The sequence below is a fragment of the Sturnus vulgaris genome, chromosome 18 (assembly GCF_052056855.1).
Source record: "Sturnus vulgaris isolate bStuVul1 chromosome 18, bStuVul1.hap1, whole genome shotgun sequence".
Classification (NCBI taxonomy): domain Eukaryota; kingdom Metazoa; phylum Chordata; class Aves; order Passeriformes; family Sturnidae; genus Sturnus; species Sturnus vulgaris.
In genome coordinates this window covers 6,485,104-6,500,882 of record NC_142260.1, presented here as the reverse complement: position 1 = coordinate 6,500,882, position 15,779 = coordinate 6,485,104, and the positions used below count along the sequence as shown (strand labels likewise).

The window sequence follows — 15,779 nt, the reverse complement described above, 5'->3', positions numbered from 1 at the left end:
TAACTGGCCCTTGATGCTTTTTAGAGCTTTCCACTGTAAAAGAAGCAATAGGGTCCAAAATGCAAATACTTTATTCAGGGTGGTGATACAAATATGAAGAGAGGAGTTTTCTAAGCTTTGCCTGCAGACTCCAGCTTTCAGTTCATGGGCAAGGTGAAGGCTCCAGGAAGGGAGTAAAAGCTATAGAAATGCAAGTGGAAAAACATTTCTATAGTGTTTTGGAAAAATAATAGCCAATGTAGCCAAACCCAGTTTCCTGTGCAGAACAAGCTATGTCACTGAAGTCACCCCTCGCTGTGCTGGGGATCTGGCGGCTCCAGTCCACAGAATCATAGAACAGATTAGGCTGGAAAAGACCTCTGGGATCAGAAATCTTATTCTTATTGAGATTCAATACTTCTTATTGAGTCCAGTCCATGACTGAACACCATGGTGTCAACCAGGCCATGGCAGTGAGTGCCACGTCCTGAGTGTCCTTCCTTAGACACCTCCAGGGGTGCTGACTCCAGCACCGGTGTGAGCAGCTCATTCCAATGTCTGATCAGCCTTTCTGTGAAGAAATTCTTCCTAATGTCCATCCTAAACATCCCCTGGCAGCTCAAGACTTTATCCTCTTGTCCTGTCACTTGTTGTCTGGGAAAAGAGACCAACGTGGCGACAACCTCCTCTCAGGGAGTTGTGCAGTGATAATGTCCCCTGATTTTGTCCAGGCTGAGCCTCCCAGCTCCATCAGCCTCTCCTGCTGCTTCAGACCCTTCCCCAGCTCCATTCCCTGCTCTTGACTCGCTCCAGGCCCTCCATAGCCTTCGGAACTGAGGTGCCCAGGGCAGGTCACAGGCCCCGGGCTGGCCGAGGCGCTCGGAGCGGGCACGGGCAGCCGGGGGAAGTCGAGGCGCTGCGATCCCACCCGGCCACACGCAGGCCCCGGCACGGGCTGCGACTGCGGGGCCACTCCAGCCCTGCCCTGTTCCCAGTCCTCAGCGAGCACGCCTGCCGCCCGCGGCTCCGCTGCGGCTCTCCCGTCCTTTCCTTCGGGGCGGGCAGCGTGGGCGGCGGCAGTATCGCTCACACAGCAGGCAGCGCCGAGCGGGTCTCGAACCCGGGTCCCCGGCGGCGAGGAGCGGGGCAGGAGCGGCCGCGCCGCCCCGCGCGGTGCATTGTGGGCGCCGCACTGATTTATGCGGGGCCGCGGAGCGCGCCGGGAGCGGCGGGAGGAGGCGGCGAGCGGGGCCGGGAGCGGGGCCGGGAGCGGCGGGGCCGCGGCGGCGATCGCGGCTCTCCGGGTGCGCAGCGCTTCTGCCGCCCCCTGAGGCCGTGGCGGCACCGCCGGGAGGCCGGCACCACCCACCCGGCCTCAGCCGACCCCGCGCCCGCCACCACGGACGTGGAGGCGGCGGCGGGCGGAGCCGGGCCCGGCCCATAGGGGACTGTCCCGGTGCGGCGGAGCCCCCGCCGCTCGGTAGGGGCCGGAGCGAGGGCGGGCTCGCTCCGCAGGGGCTGCGTGGGGCTTGGGCCGGCCGCGCTCCCGGCGCCGCTGGGGCCTCCGGCGGGGAACGAACGAGGCGAGGAGGGAGGCCCGGCCCGGTGCTCCCCGAGACGGGCGGGGGGAGCGGGAGAGCCAGCCCCGCGTCCTCCGCCCCAGCTTTGTTAGCCGGGCCCGCGGCGGGGAACGGGAGCGGCGGGACCGGGCCCGTGCCCCCGGAGCTGCCGGGTCCTTTATTTCCCTGCTCTCGCTTGCGGAGCATCGTCTGCGGGACTAGTGCAGAGGAAACAACAGGTCTCGCTCCCTGCTCGCCTTCCAAAGCGACGCCAGCGCCTTGCTCTTGGGATTATAAATGTTTGAACTAAGACCCAGGGAACTGGAAGGAGAGCTTCCCCTTGGAATTAATAGAAGAGAAAAGAAGAGAGGCTTTCCCAAATCCTCTACAAGAAAGCTCGTGCTGTTTTCCCCTGCTGTCCGTACTCTGTTTAATAATGCGATTGTGACCTGAGTGGAATTTATGGGCGATGAACTATTGAAGCTTTTTGCACCTCTGCATCGGACTACATTTTTATTTTTTCGTCAGCACATGATTCCTCCATCCCAGCTGTTGCAGGACCTATGGGCCAGTAATACAGGGATGGGAAGCTGAGACAGTTTATTTTCACATTCTTCTGTGCCGGGGACTTGGCAAGTTAGCTGAAGCTGCTGCTTTTTACTGGATCTTCTCTTTCCTCGGCAGGTTTATTTTATTTTTTTTTTTCATGTGCTTCGATTAAACAGGCATTGGACCAGAGCTGGATGGATGCTTTGCAATCCAAAGGTTTTGGGGGATAACAGAAAATTGCTAAAACAGAGAAGAACTGGTGCTGCAGGAAACCTGGGGCCTGTTTTCCAAGTCTTTTCGTTTTATTGAGCAAGGTAAATAATGTAGTGGTGAAAATTCAGGGCTTGTAGTAATCATGCATGAAACTGTTACAAAGCATTTCAGACTGTTCAAGTCTTTCAAGGGATTGAGAGGACCCACAGTAAGACTCAGAATGAATTGTTCTTTTAAAATTTTCAGATATGAGTGCGAAATTTAAGGCTGAGAACAAAGCTTGTGGTACCTGAGAGTTTGGGGAGAGCTACTTTTCCTGATTTTGCCTTAAGTTCTTGTAGGTTTGTGCTTTTGAGAGACGTTGCCTGAGGAACTTTCTTGTTGGTCCACTATGCAGTAATTACACGAGTGGGTTTTTTCTATGCTTTTTAAAACATTGATGCCTTAGCTTTTAGGTGGGGTTCTGTTAGGGTGTCTTAAAGGTGCTCCCCGTTTACAGTGTCCTCACTTCCAGTAGTGCAGTGCTCTCATTTGCATTGTTAACTGTATTCATGCTCTGCCTTTAATTCTTTTTGCTGTCCGCATTGACAGCTGCTACTACTTCATAATGAATTTTTTGCTTTTTACCTTCCTTTACATGTTTTTATCTCTCGAATTGGACTGTTTGGATTTAACACTCATTTACCATACATCACTTTCACCACCATAAACCTTCTACAGCCAACACAAGCTCGAAGTAGTGTTGTAGATACAATCTTTGTACGTTTGAAGTGATGGAAGAAGCAGATAATGATTCCCAAAATGTGCAGTGTAATCAGTTACTGGGTAAAGTCTATAATTTTTGGTGTCAGGCTGCATGCCTTATCTTTGTTTTTTTTAAATATCTCGGCAGCAGTTTACTCCTCACAAAAACATAAATCCATTAAAATGAGGTCACAGTTTGAGACGTAGCTGCAAAAATCTGGTTTTGCAAGAAGTCACAAGATTCTCATTATGAAGCGAAGCCTTGATTAAGTTGACTGTGTACCTTTTCTTCACTCTTAATGAAATAGTGGCAAACACCAAGGTGCTGGCAACCTTTGCTGATGCTATCATGGGGAGAGCTAAGTGGGTATTATGGGCAGCACTCAAAGTTCCTGTTTAGATTTGTTTGACCGAAATTTCTGCCTTTGTTGTGTCTCCTTTTGTTTCAAGATGATGTGTGAGGTGATGCCAACCATCAGTGAGGCCGAGATTCCCGCCGGGGGAAATGGAGGCCACGGTTCAGGTTCCCCGTTGCAGTCGGATGCTGATTCCCACTTTGAGCAGTTAATGGTGTCCATGCTGGAAGAAAGGGATCGCCTGCTGGAAACGCTCCGAGAAACTCAGGAGACGCTCGCACTCACCCAGGGCAAGCTGCATGAGGTTGGCCATGAGAGGGATTCCTTGCAGAGGCAGCTCAATACTGCACTTCCACAGGTATGGATGTTTGGGAAGGAAAGGGTTTTTCAGTGATTCTTGTGTTCTTCGTGGTCTGTTGTTGGCTTGTTGTCTGTTTGATTTACTGAAGAGTCAGGTTGACTTAGGGGAAGATTAATCTATCCTGAAGGATCTGTTGGTGCTTGCTCACTTTGAGAAAGATGCAAAAGCAAGAAAAGCAGGGAAGAGCAGCCCTTTCCCTTCAGTCTGTTTTCCTAGTTTCTGGAATTTCCTTGGCTTAGCATAAACGTGGAATGATATCTACATCCTTTTGTTCAATAGAACTTGATGGACTTTTTTCTGCAGCTAGTACTTTTTAAATGCTATTTCCTAATTGCCTAATTCATTCATTCATGTGCTTAAGAATGTACTTAAGAACCTGGTCTAGTGGGACCCGTGGCAGGAACTGGATAGTCTTTAAGGTCCCTACCAACCCAAACCATTCTGGCATTCTATGAATTCCAAACAGACCATTCTGACACTATTGTGGACTTTGATTTAAAAATTTGAAGACTGCTGCCTTGTGAATGCATGCTGAGTTGTCATGACAATATGGAAGTCTGACTGTGTTGTTTAACCTGTTTAGTTACTTTTGAAAAGTTTGGATTTGTTTTTTTTGAGGGTTTTTTTTTGGTCCTGCTAGGATTTCCTAATTAGTGCCTTGTGGAGGATGCACGTGGTCTGCAGTGCTAGGTTTGTTATGTAAGGAGCATAGTTAGGAAAGGTGATTGGTGTCTGCAGAACTCTTTGGGCTTTATCCATTTGAGTTAAAAATAATACAACTGGACTTTGAACATGTTGAGGAGCATTTGGCTCTAGGCAAAGCAGGAGCTGCTCTCAAATATTGGTTAACTGTTGACAGCCTTGTGCTTCCTGGCATAGTAGTTGTTGTCCCAATCGTGGCACAATGATGCTGTGCCTTTTACAAATGTTCCCATATCCTTAAATATTGGAGTTACTCTTTATACCCTTTCAAACAATGGTGTTAAATCCTTCTGTTTCACTGCTCTCATTATAAGGTAATGACTGTATGACTCTTGGTATGGTAATTGGTGCTGGTAATTACTGAGGGATAGAAACGAAAATGTTACACGTGTTAATCTAGTTCTGTTACAGTGATGAAAATCAGAAAGGAGAAGTTTCCAACCTTTGCTGCTGCCCATGTTAAATCGTGTGCTGCAGGCAAAAATTGTTCTTTGTTTTTTTGTTGTAATAATTGTGGCTTCTCCTCATCCTCTGTGTCAGGTCTGCTACATTAATGGAGGCCATTAACCACTCGCATGACCTGCAAAGTGTTAGACCTGAGTTTGTGGCTGAGCAGAATCGTCCCAGCTCTCAACTTTGCTGTTCCCCTTTTGCTTTTTCAGTTCTCAGCTTTCCTTCCTGAATCTAGGAGGCTATGTGCATGTAACCATCACTTTCTAAACATTTCTGGAAGATTAATAAACAGTTCCCCTTTTCAAGAATGCCATAATTGCATGGTTTCATATGAAATCTGTTGGAAAAGCTAGTCAGCTGAGGGAGAAATTTTACTGCAGTTTTATATAAACATACAGCAGTGTAGGGATTTTTGTAGATTGCTGTTAGAAAATACTCTTTTCATCTTGTGGAACTGCTGCTTTTGTCCTCAGTGGTGCTCAGCTCAAGTGAGTGTGTTGCTTTCAAAAATCAGAAATATTTTCATTATTATTACATCAGAAGTAGCTTCTGTATTTGGGCAGTTTTTGATGTTGTTATAGTAGAGTCAGTTCCTTTATGGGTGTAAATTTTTGATGAGGTGAAACAATTTTTTAAAAAAAGTTCAAGCACGTGTTCACTGTCAAAACTTTATGGTGACTAATATTTGAAACTATTCAAGCTTTCTTGTTAATTATTTCAAGCTGAGCATTCTTTTGAACTACTGCCTCAACTGAACTGTTGTTTAGCTGTGGATTTCAAGGAGGGTAAATTCAGGATATCTTTAAAGTTAATAAAGCAACCGTTTTATTTTTTTCACCAAAGAAGGGATATTATTGTGAATTTAATTTTTTAACATAGTAGTTATTTTTAATTTAGTAGATCTGTGAGGTTAATTTAACTAACTGTACAAAGACCAGTGTAATTTCATGAATTACTAAATCACTGTTAACCAAAGTATTATTTCTTCTCAGACTTGGCTTGTAACAAGTCTTTGTAGTTGATTTTAGACTACTTTATCTTAACAGGTATTGAATTGAATTGTTTCTATGTATTGGATTGAATTGTTTCTATGTGTACTTTTCCTGTTTTAGAACTTTAGCTGAACCAGCCAGTTTTAGACCGTTCTGATGATTGATGGAAAGTCCTGGTATAAAAGCAGGAATGCCAGATGAATTTCTTCTATATCAGAATTACTCTGGTTTTTCTATGGAGACACTCAATTTCTGGTGTCATCCCTGTGCTTAATTCCTTACATTGTATAAGAAAGAAGTTCACACTGGTGTGTGTATGTGCATATAATTAATTTCAAAATGGCAAATCAGTATTTGCACCTCTGAGATTGTAAAAGTAAATACAGTTTTTCTGCAGCAGTGATGCACATTTCATGGTCGCATTTCTTAGTGTGGTGGGCAGCTGGGAATTTAAGGCATCAGTTCTAGCTCCATAAACCTGGGACAGCTATTTAGGGTAAGGGAGCTTTTGTGGATGTCTGATTCACTGAGAGGAGCAAATTTTAATCGTATATAGATGTGCTTTATCTGTTACATTTACTTAAAGTAAAGCTGACTTTTTCTGGGTTTTTAGTGTGGACAGCTGGAAGTGAAATAAATCACCACTGCCTTGATAAAATAACTGGATTCTTGGCAATGCTCTTTGTTTTCTGGGAGTTTCCTCTATTACAGATTACCCTAGTCAAACTGTACTCTGACCTTGGAAAATGAAGTTGAGGAAATCAAATTGCTGTGCTAGAACTTAATTTTATTCTTTCTAGAATTTTTCACAGAAAAAAACATTTAACTTTTTACTTGAAGAGCTTTATAACATAAACACATTGTTACAATTCTAATTACAGTCTTAGTGGATTTAATTATGCCCTTTATGTGACTTTTAGAGTGCATTCTACTAAATTCAAGATTTGTGTACTTCAAATTTATAAGGTCTTCTGTAAAACTGTATTTAAAGGTTAAATTTTGAACCTAAGGTAGATGACGCCCAAGTTACTACAGTTCTTGCTATTAAAATGTTGCAGGCCAGGGTCCATTTTGCTTATAGAATTTCATGTAGATGTTTTCAGTAAATGAAAACATGATGCTTGTTTTGAATTGTGAAGACCAGACTTTATTCTCCAGTGACTCTGGTGCCTATCACAAATAAAAACACAGTTGGTGAATTCACAACAGTTGTTATCAAGATGAACATTTTAATATGTATGTTAATTTTATAAGCGGATAAATACAATACAAATATGAAGCTACACATATTAAGGTCCACCTTAATCTTGTGCCTCTGATCTTTTTGGTGTTAAATTTATCATGCCTTATTTTTTCTGTACAAGGTGAGCAAAATAGAAGGTTAAAGTAGAAGTTGCTTTCTATCCATAGAAAATATTTTATCATTACTTCACACTTCAGTTAAAAATGGTGTGTGTCAGTTCATATTTGTATTCAGTGAAGTTCAGGTATGTCCTTATAGAGTGATGTTCCTTAGACAATCTCAGAAATACTCAATGTCTCACATGTAAGAAATACCAAAACACCTGGCCAAAGGACTGCCCATTGTTTTGAAATGATGGACTTAAGGATTTTGTTGCCATGTTATGAATAGTGGTATTTGGATTTCCTCCAGACAAGTTTTGAGTAATACAGGATGTCATAGATGTAGAAATGAGGTTTTGAATTGTACCTAATACGAAGAACACAGTGGCAGAAAACCCATTAAGCAAAGGCCTTGACAGGCTCTGCAGCAGCTGAAATTTCCTCAGCACCTGCAGTGCAGCTCCATTTCCAGCATTCCCAGATGTTCAGCCCTGAGGTGCCATAGCTTGCACTTCTTACTCTGGCAGCTGCTGGTGCTGACTTCTGAGTAACAGTCATTAATCTCAGCAGAGTGCCCAGGAATCCTGGAGGTGCCAAAGGGTTTCACATCCTCCACTGCTCCTGCCCCGTTCTGACAGCAGAGATGAACAGGACTCTTCCTGTTGCATTTTCAGACATTTATGTTGTGTTTCAGTTGCTACATCTTACTTGGCTCTTACTGCTAGTAAATTACTGAACTGATTTGGCTTTACACTGGTTTAGGTCAGATGGAGAGAGCAGTTAACATTCAGAATTCCTCACTGATTATCAATAAACCTCATCTTCCCTAATATTTCCTTTAAGACATAGAAACAGACACATTTTGCTCCAAACCTTCAAAGTACAAATTTATCTGAAGTAATGCTCTGTGTTTGGGCAAAAAGGAGAAGCTGCACTGAAATAATGCAGTGGAGTATATTGAGCACTGAGTCTCCAGCACTGGTTCTGTCTTCTTGGTTTCTCATGTGGATATGTTTGGGTTTGTTTATTGAAACATCCCACCCCTGCCCAGCAGACATCTGTTTGCCTATTGTTAGCAACTTGCTGTTTATACGGTGCTTTTAATTTAGGTTTTCTAGATTATAAATAGACCATTTAGCTAGATTAAATTTGGAATTCATTTTGAGTTTCTGTGTATTTGAGGGTAAATTTTATTGCTGTTAAATTTGGGGTGAAATTTACTGCTGTTTTACTGCTGAATGATGTCTCATCCATCCCCTTAATAAGCAGATTTGGTGAAGTCCGAAGCTATTGATTTTATTTCCCTTGGTTTATTTGTAGGAAGAATGTTTTGGTGACTGCACAGAAATGCTTTTTATTTGTTCTTAGTAGTGGATGAGGCCCTGAAACAGGAGCTAGTGATTATTTTTTCCTACTCTCGTGCTACTGTGGACAGATGTCTGACAGTGGGTTTATTAATGCTTGGGGTGCTCTAGTGTAACCTGCAGCCTAAAAACAGGTTGTATATTAGATGAAAAGAGCTATAATCAAAACAAAGTACTTAAAATAGATGTTTAGAACCAGGTGAACATTTCGTGTGTACTCCCATCAGTGCTAGCTTGCCTGTCTCCTCTGGTACAACAGGTAGTGTCTCTCGGTATTTAGGGAATTCTTGCTCTGTTACCTATTTTTTTTTTTCCCTCCATTTTTTTTTCTAAGAGAGTAACTAAAAAGTGCCTTGAAGATGTTTAGTAGCAACTTGAAGATTCAATGTGGCTACATAATTGCAATTCCAGAAAAAAAATACCCAACCCCCTTGACTTCATATGAATTAAGAACACAATTCCCTACCCCCTGACACATTCTTGGTGTTTTAATGTCCCCTGGCCTGAAACTTTCTGTAATGTATTTAGGAGAGTTGAATGTTGGTTTTATTCACTGTAGGTTTTGATCATAGAATTAGGAAGACACATTGTGTTTTAATATATGCAGGCCCCTTATAGTTAAGAGTGTTGTCCGAGGCCTTGACTTGTTGGAAAGAACTTTTTAAGTTGCTATTAATAATTTCTTTTTTTTACCTCTCCCTAAGTTAGCACTGCATCTCAGAACTCCATGAATATACTTCACAATTGAATTTGAGGATTTATTTTTTAGCTTTCCATTTTTAAAGGAATATGACAGAGGTCTTTGTATAAGCTGCTTGTGGCAATTTAGGCAGCTTAAGTCACTTAAAGTCTGTAAGGCTGGCTGGTATCTGTTGACATATATTAGAAAATACTCACCATAATCTCTTGTGTATATACATCTCAAGCTACAAATACTGAGAAGAGATGCATTTCTGTTGTCAGGTAATCTGGATGCTCATAAATTTCCAAGAGTCTTTTTTTGTAGTCTTGCCTGTGGGTTCCCCAAGTGTAAGTGTAATGCAATTTTTGCCAGGAAAAATGTTTTCACATTCTCTGGGCTGAAAGAAGGTTTATTATTTTGCTACTGAATAGAGTGGGTTTTTTATTCAGCTTGACTTTTTCACAGAGGAACAGGGAAATAATGTTTCCACATTTTGGAAACTCCAGATGATTGTGTAGGGAGCTGAATCTGTAGGTCACTTGAGGAGATTGCTCTGGGAGTTTGGATGTTTAGAATTGGAGTGTAAGTCCAAGTTAAAGCTCACTTTCATTTTGATGTGTTGTTTTCTTCTAAGCTGATGTGAGTAGTTGGTTCCTTTTGTTTTTTGCCCGTGACCTTCATCTGTTTCAGACTTGACCTTTGGTTTCACATAAGCTCTACTGAAAATCAGCTCCTTTTCTTCTGATCAGCCTGACAAGGCTCTGTGGTCTGGAGCTGCAGCATTTTTCAGAAGAGAAGCTTTGTTGCCTAATCTTCTGTTTTGCTGTTCCACAGTGGCCTTGAACTTTGCTCATGTGTTTATGCTCCTGTCTAGTGAGGATATGTTTTTCGAGGATGGTGGTGGAAATCTTAACAGAAATATAATTTTGGTTTGATCTGAAATATGCCATGGCTGTTGGTGGATACAGATGAATAACAGCATATTATTCCTGTAATTCATCTTCTGGTTATGTGTTCAGAAAGATAAATATCCAGAATTAGTCTTTTGTTTTACAAATTCTGTGAAGTGCACCAAGGTTCAAGTCCAGGCTGGATGGAGCTCTGAGCAAGCTGATCTAGTGGAAGGTGCCCCTGCCCATGGCACAGGTGAACTTTAAGGTCCCTTCCAACCCAAACTGTTCTCAGATTTTGTGATTCCTTAATGAAAAGAGCAGTATTGAGCATAATGAGATATCTTCGGGACGGATTTTAAACAAGGACTTGTTTAAAGGGCTACTTGGAAAAAAACTTGGAAAATTTGAAAATTTGTGACCTTTTGAGTTTTGTTAGGGAGAAAAAAGAACTTTAGAAAATAAGCAATTTTCTTCATTGTGATAGGCAAATGAGCAGCTCTTGATTTTATTAATTCAATTAGCACTTTTTTGGGTTTTTTTCTTTCTGTAGAACAGTAATCTCTTTTTGGGTATGGTGTGAGCCATGCTGTGCTTTTCTCCTATTGCTAGTGTATAGTAGAGTTGGGTATCCAATTGTAAAGAAATACTCTGAAGCACAATGCTTACTTTTTTTTTTTTTTTATCCTACCTCTCACATCAGTGCTTATAAAATTTTGTTCTATACACTTAAAACATTGTTTTTAGAGGCATATTTACCTTTTATGTAGAATGGCAGGGTAGATTATCTGGTAAAAATGAGTAAAGCGTGGAGATTGATGAACACTGTACTGCAGAGAGAAGTGAGATTTTCTTTTCCTACCTCAAATTTACAGAACAGTGCACAGTATAAGTATTTAATTATATAAGCCTATGGAGCTGAGTAATTTACATAGGTAAAAAAGCCAAACAAAACAAAGCCACCCTAAGACGTGCAGTTTAAACAAAGAATTTCTATGTTGACCTGTACAAAGTTGAGACTGCCTTGATGTGTGGTTGAAAGATCTGTGAGTGCTCATGTAAAGGAACTGCCTTGCAGGTGGTGAAGTCTATTGATCATTGTCTTCAGCACTGACAGTGTCCAGTGCTGAGAAATGGGGTTTATTTTGAATTACTTGAAAACGAATTTTGGCCACCAAAATCTTTGGTGTGAAAGCTAAACATTCTTCAGTGTGGAGAGGACTCACTCAGTAAAGAGGATCATAAATTCCTGGGTTTTTTTATTGGTAGTATATCTCTGGTTATCTCCATAAAAGTGACCACTCTTATTAATTCTGAATATTCAAACACAGTCATGAAAAGTGGAATTGCTCATTTGCTTTACAGAATGCCTGATATGAAGTTTTTTCACTGAGCTGCCTTGAAAAAGAAAACTGGGTGAAAAGGGAGCTCTGTACACATCTGATAGGACTGCTGTCTTGATCAGTGGCAGGGTTTAAACTGTGGGTTTGTGGGTTTGAGTTTTGGATTCTCAATTGTCCTATGTGAGCCTGCCACAATTATTAAGCAATATATACTTTTGTCAGTAGAATGTTAGAGTCAAAACTCTCATTTTCTTTGCATTCCTCTCTGTAATTGGGAAACCCGTGAGCTGAACATGCTGGGAGTCATGAGACTCTGTTAACCTTGCTGAACTAATAGTACCAGACCTAAATTCTGTTATTTGCTGTTCTTTTCGCTGTAGCTTGTGCTTGTGGATTTGCTTTTCCCAGTGGGAAGTTGGACTCTAATTTTATATACTTTAACGTTCTGTTGTGTGGGGTATTTAAAGTCCTGGATGCATTTCACACTTGAATCTTTTGCTTCTACTGGGATTTAAAGCATGGGCTCCTGTGGAAACCTAGAAGTAAAAGAAACTTCTGCTCCAAATTAAAATTAATAAATGGGGTTCTTTTGTTTAGAGTTCTTCAGTTAATCTGATTTGGATGTGGAGAATGATTTTGCACCCAGGAGACCCAAGACTGGAAGAGCAGAGCCCGTGTGGGGGGTAATATTGGATGTGTGGGTGAATCTAGTTGGCCTTTCCACATGTTTATGCCTGTGTAAGGTAAATTTCTAATTTCAGATAATCCCTTTAAAGCTCTCTCTATTTACTGTAGTCATTGGGGTAATGACTAAAAGTTTGGTTTAGATAATTTCAGGGATACCTTGGGATACCACTGTGAATATTTTTGTTACTCTTGGGTAATGAATTTTTCATGCAGCATGACCAGCTTTTTGTAGTTCATGGGAAAAGGCTTGGAAGGTCATAACATTCTTTTAGCCTTATGTTAAAGAGCACGAGGCAGGTGCATCCAGTACTTTATTTTTTAAAACATGTACCTTGAGTTTTCAGAATGTCTTTGGAGGGTGTGGCTCCAGACTATTATCTTCCAAAAGCTGAGTCTTTGTCTCAAGAAATCTGGAATTACTTTGCTTCATGTAAAGTGTGAAAGGACAGCTTTTTAGGATTCTAGCTGTCCTTTTCCCCCCCTCGGGGTCTCTCTTATGCTTATACTGAAGTTGGTGTAACTCTGATCCCATTGCAGCTGTAGTTTGTGGAGGCTGCATAACCCTCTCCTGAATTTTGTGCAATGGTTATAAAATATTAAGTCCTGGGAAGTAGAGGAGAAATGGGCCAAGCTCTTCTTTTGTCTCAACTGAGTAGGAGCCTGCAGGGCTTCCCTGTTGCATCATCTTTGCCTTGTTTTTAGTCCAGTGTGGAACAGGAGCTTCACAGGTTCCCCACCAACCCATCTTTCACTTCAGCATTTGTTAGTGGTAACACCATATTGACAGTCTGCCCCTGTCTTTTATTCAGTTATTTATTTTTCATTTATTTATCTTTTTTTTATTATTTCTTCTCTGCATTATAGCCTTGCTCATCTCCCTGGTTTCCTTCTGCTGTCTGGGTTCAGGGAGTCATCAAGTTCAGAACTGTTCATTATGGATTTTTTTTTATGGCAAACAAAATTTACTTTCTACTTTAAAAAAAGCTTTAACTGTCCCCCTAAAACAGCTCTTCAATGTTTAATCTATGTTGCTGGTTTTTTTCTGTGTTTAGACAGCAAGATGTGTCTGTTGTAGGACCTGAGACTGCTTTTTCTGTGTGGACTTTGGAATTGCTTTGTTTTGGCATATTTGCTAAAATGGAGTAACTTTTCCATGGAATGGTCCAGTAGAATTTATTCAGAATATCACAGATTTGGACATATTTAACTTCAGTTAGCCAAATAAATCACAGACTGTAAACTGGGGTGATAGAGTACATAGAAGTAGCAAAAAACGAGATCTGAAGAACTGGTAAGTCGAATTTCCTGCTGAAGGCACGTATCTGTCCTCAGTGAGTATTACTTGCTTAAACAAGTTTGAAATTATGAGACTGAAGTGTTCATCACTTGGCAAAAATAATAAATACATGTGTATATAATAGGAGAGCACTGAGGGGGAAGTACATGCTGGTGCTTGTTTAATGAGGGTGGCTTGGCCAGCCTTATTCAGATATTCCCAAGCATTCCCTCTTAACAGAGTGTGAAAAATGTACTTTTTAGCTGCTAGCCACAGAACTGAAGCTGGCAACCAGAGGCCAAGATGAACGATTAGAATAGGGCAGGGCCTCGGTTGCTGCTCACGGTTTTTGCAAGCAGGAGTATCTTGTCACTGAAATAGTTGTGCATGATAGGTCTTGTCCTGGGTCTGTTTGTAAAAGAACTGTGCAGTATTAGTCATGTAAGATGACTAGAACATAGTATGCAGGTTTAAATAATTTTTAATTCATAAAAACAATAGGAATTTAATATTTAATGCAAGCTGAGCCAGAATTGTGCTGTTTCTTGTGAGTGCAGTATGTTGAGAATTGATGTGCAGAAATCTTTTTTTCTTGCCCAAGTAAACTTACAATTCAGTGTTCTTTACAACTTAAAAGACCTTGTTATAGCTGCTTAGTCTCCAGAATGGGGGTCCCAGGAAGATTACAGAGCTTCTTAAATCTTCTCAGTACATCTTGCAGTCCTTCTAGTTTGGCATCCCCAAGGAGGATTTCATGCTGTGCTATCCAGCATGGAATCCCAGGAAATCTTGACCAGCTTTGTGTGAGGAGAGGAAAAACTTCAGTGAAATCCCTCTACTGTCATATTAAAGATGGAGACTGGTTTTGTCCCATACCTTGTCAAACTGGTAATGCAAGATTCTTGCTCTTTAATTAAGTACAAGTGTATTCTCCTTTTGCCATGGTGGGTATGGGTGTGGGTAGTTTCTTCACATGGACTCCAAAAATGGAGATGCCTAAAGCTACACCGAAGTTGTGCTGCTACTTTACTGTATTAGTTCCTAATCAAAATAGACTAGGCTGGGGGTGCAGGAATGTGGTAATTCTGATTGTGAAACCCCTAGAATTCACTGATTCAGAGTGTCACTGAGAGGCAGTTGTTTTTCTAACATCCCCCAAGTATTGTAGCCTTATTTTGTGTTAAATTAAGCTGTTATTCTGGAATCTTGGTGGTTGGAGTGGTACAGTATTGGAAAGGATTACTTTGTTATCAGCTGTTCTCACAGTTACTGCTCTGCACAAAGTAGCCATCCCAAGTTGAAAAGCCTGTTTTTCAACGATGACTAAAGTTTTCCTGGTGCATATTTTAGCTGATCTGGACATTTTTCCAAGGAAAACAAGCTCGGTATGGTTCTGAATACTTTTGTGCCTTATCTGCCCTTTCAGGGGGCGTATTCCTGTACACTGAGGAGCAGCTAAGGTGGAATTCTTTGCATAGCCACACCACAGTGAAGTGATTGGATAAAGATTTTCTGCTACCATTGCATATGAATAGATGCCAAGTTTCATGCAAGTCTGAAGGCTGCTTCTGCATTTCCTGTTCTTGCTCTCTTGTAATGCTTCAGCTTTTGAACTTTCTTACTCAGAAGATCCACGGTGTTGCCTGAATAGAGGCAACATTTCGTAAGTATTTTTGCAAAGACAGATGAAGAAAATAACTTAAAACTGGTATTTCAAGTTCGTGCTCAGTATGTCCATTTCGTGTTAATCCTCTGTGCATTCTGCTAACTTGCAGGGTTTACCCCCTCAGATGAGTATTTGGAGAAAGCCCTGGGGGGAAAACGAGGTATTTTGGTAGAGTTTTTCACTGGTTGATTTGATACACATCTGTATCTTTAAAAGGGGTTTAAAAAGCTGGCATAAAAACGAGTTGTGTCTGCTCTGGGTTAATTGATCACCCCGTGTGATCTACCCTGCTTTGAACAAGCTGTGTTGATCTGTTGTGGCTGGTGAAAAGATTAACACACTATCTGGAGAAATTAGGGATTCTGACTGTTTTGATGACCCCAAGGCTGGTTACTCTACAGAAGATGCAGAGCAATCTGCAGGTTTAGGAGTGACTGGATGAGGTTTTCTGACTTGTTTAAACAACCTCATATTCTCTTTCCTTAGTTTCCCAGACTGCAGAGCAGTTGTAGGATGCAGCTGTGGCTTGGTTTTGTCCTGCAGCACATTACCTGCAAACAGGCTGGTAGGGACCGTGTGATGTGTCACATGTGTGACTTGTGTTCCCCGCGGTGGGTGG

General features: G+C 41.7%; 1 protein-coding gene across 10 annotated transcripts in view; it reads left to right on the top strand.

Moving 5' to 3' along the window:
- Nucleotides 1–1,708: 1,708 nt before the first annotated feature.
- The window catches only part of PPFIA1 (PPFI scaffold protein A1), a 52,939-nt gene continuing 38,868 nt past the window's right edge, over nt 1,709–15,779 (top strand). For 5 of the 10 annotated variants that reach the window (XM_014878815.2, XM_088175321.1, XM_088175316.1 and 2 more), the window contains exons 1-2: nt 1,710–2,401; nt 3,495–3,758. In XM_014878815.2, coding sequence (XP_014734301.1) covers nt 3,495–3,758 — 264 coding nt within the window. In that variant the 5' untranslated portion in view covers nt 1,710–2,401. Of the gene's footprint in view, nt 2,402–3,494; nt 3,759–15,779 lie in introns of all 10 variants that reach the window. The other 5 variants (XM_014878816.2, XM_014878814.2, XM_088175319.1 and 2 more) reach the window with 2 other exon arrangements.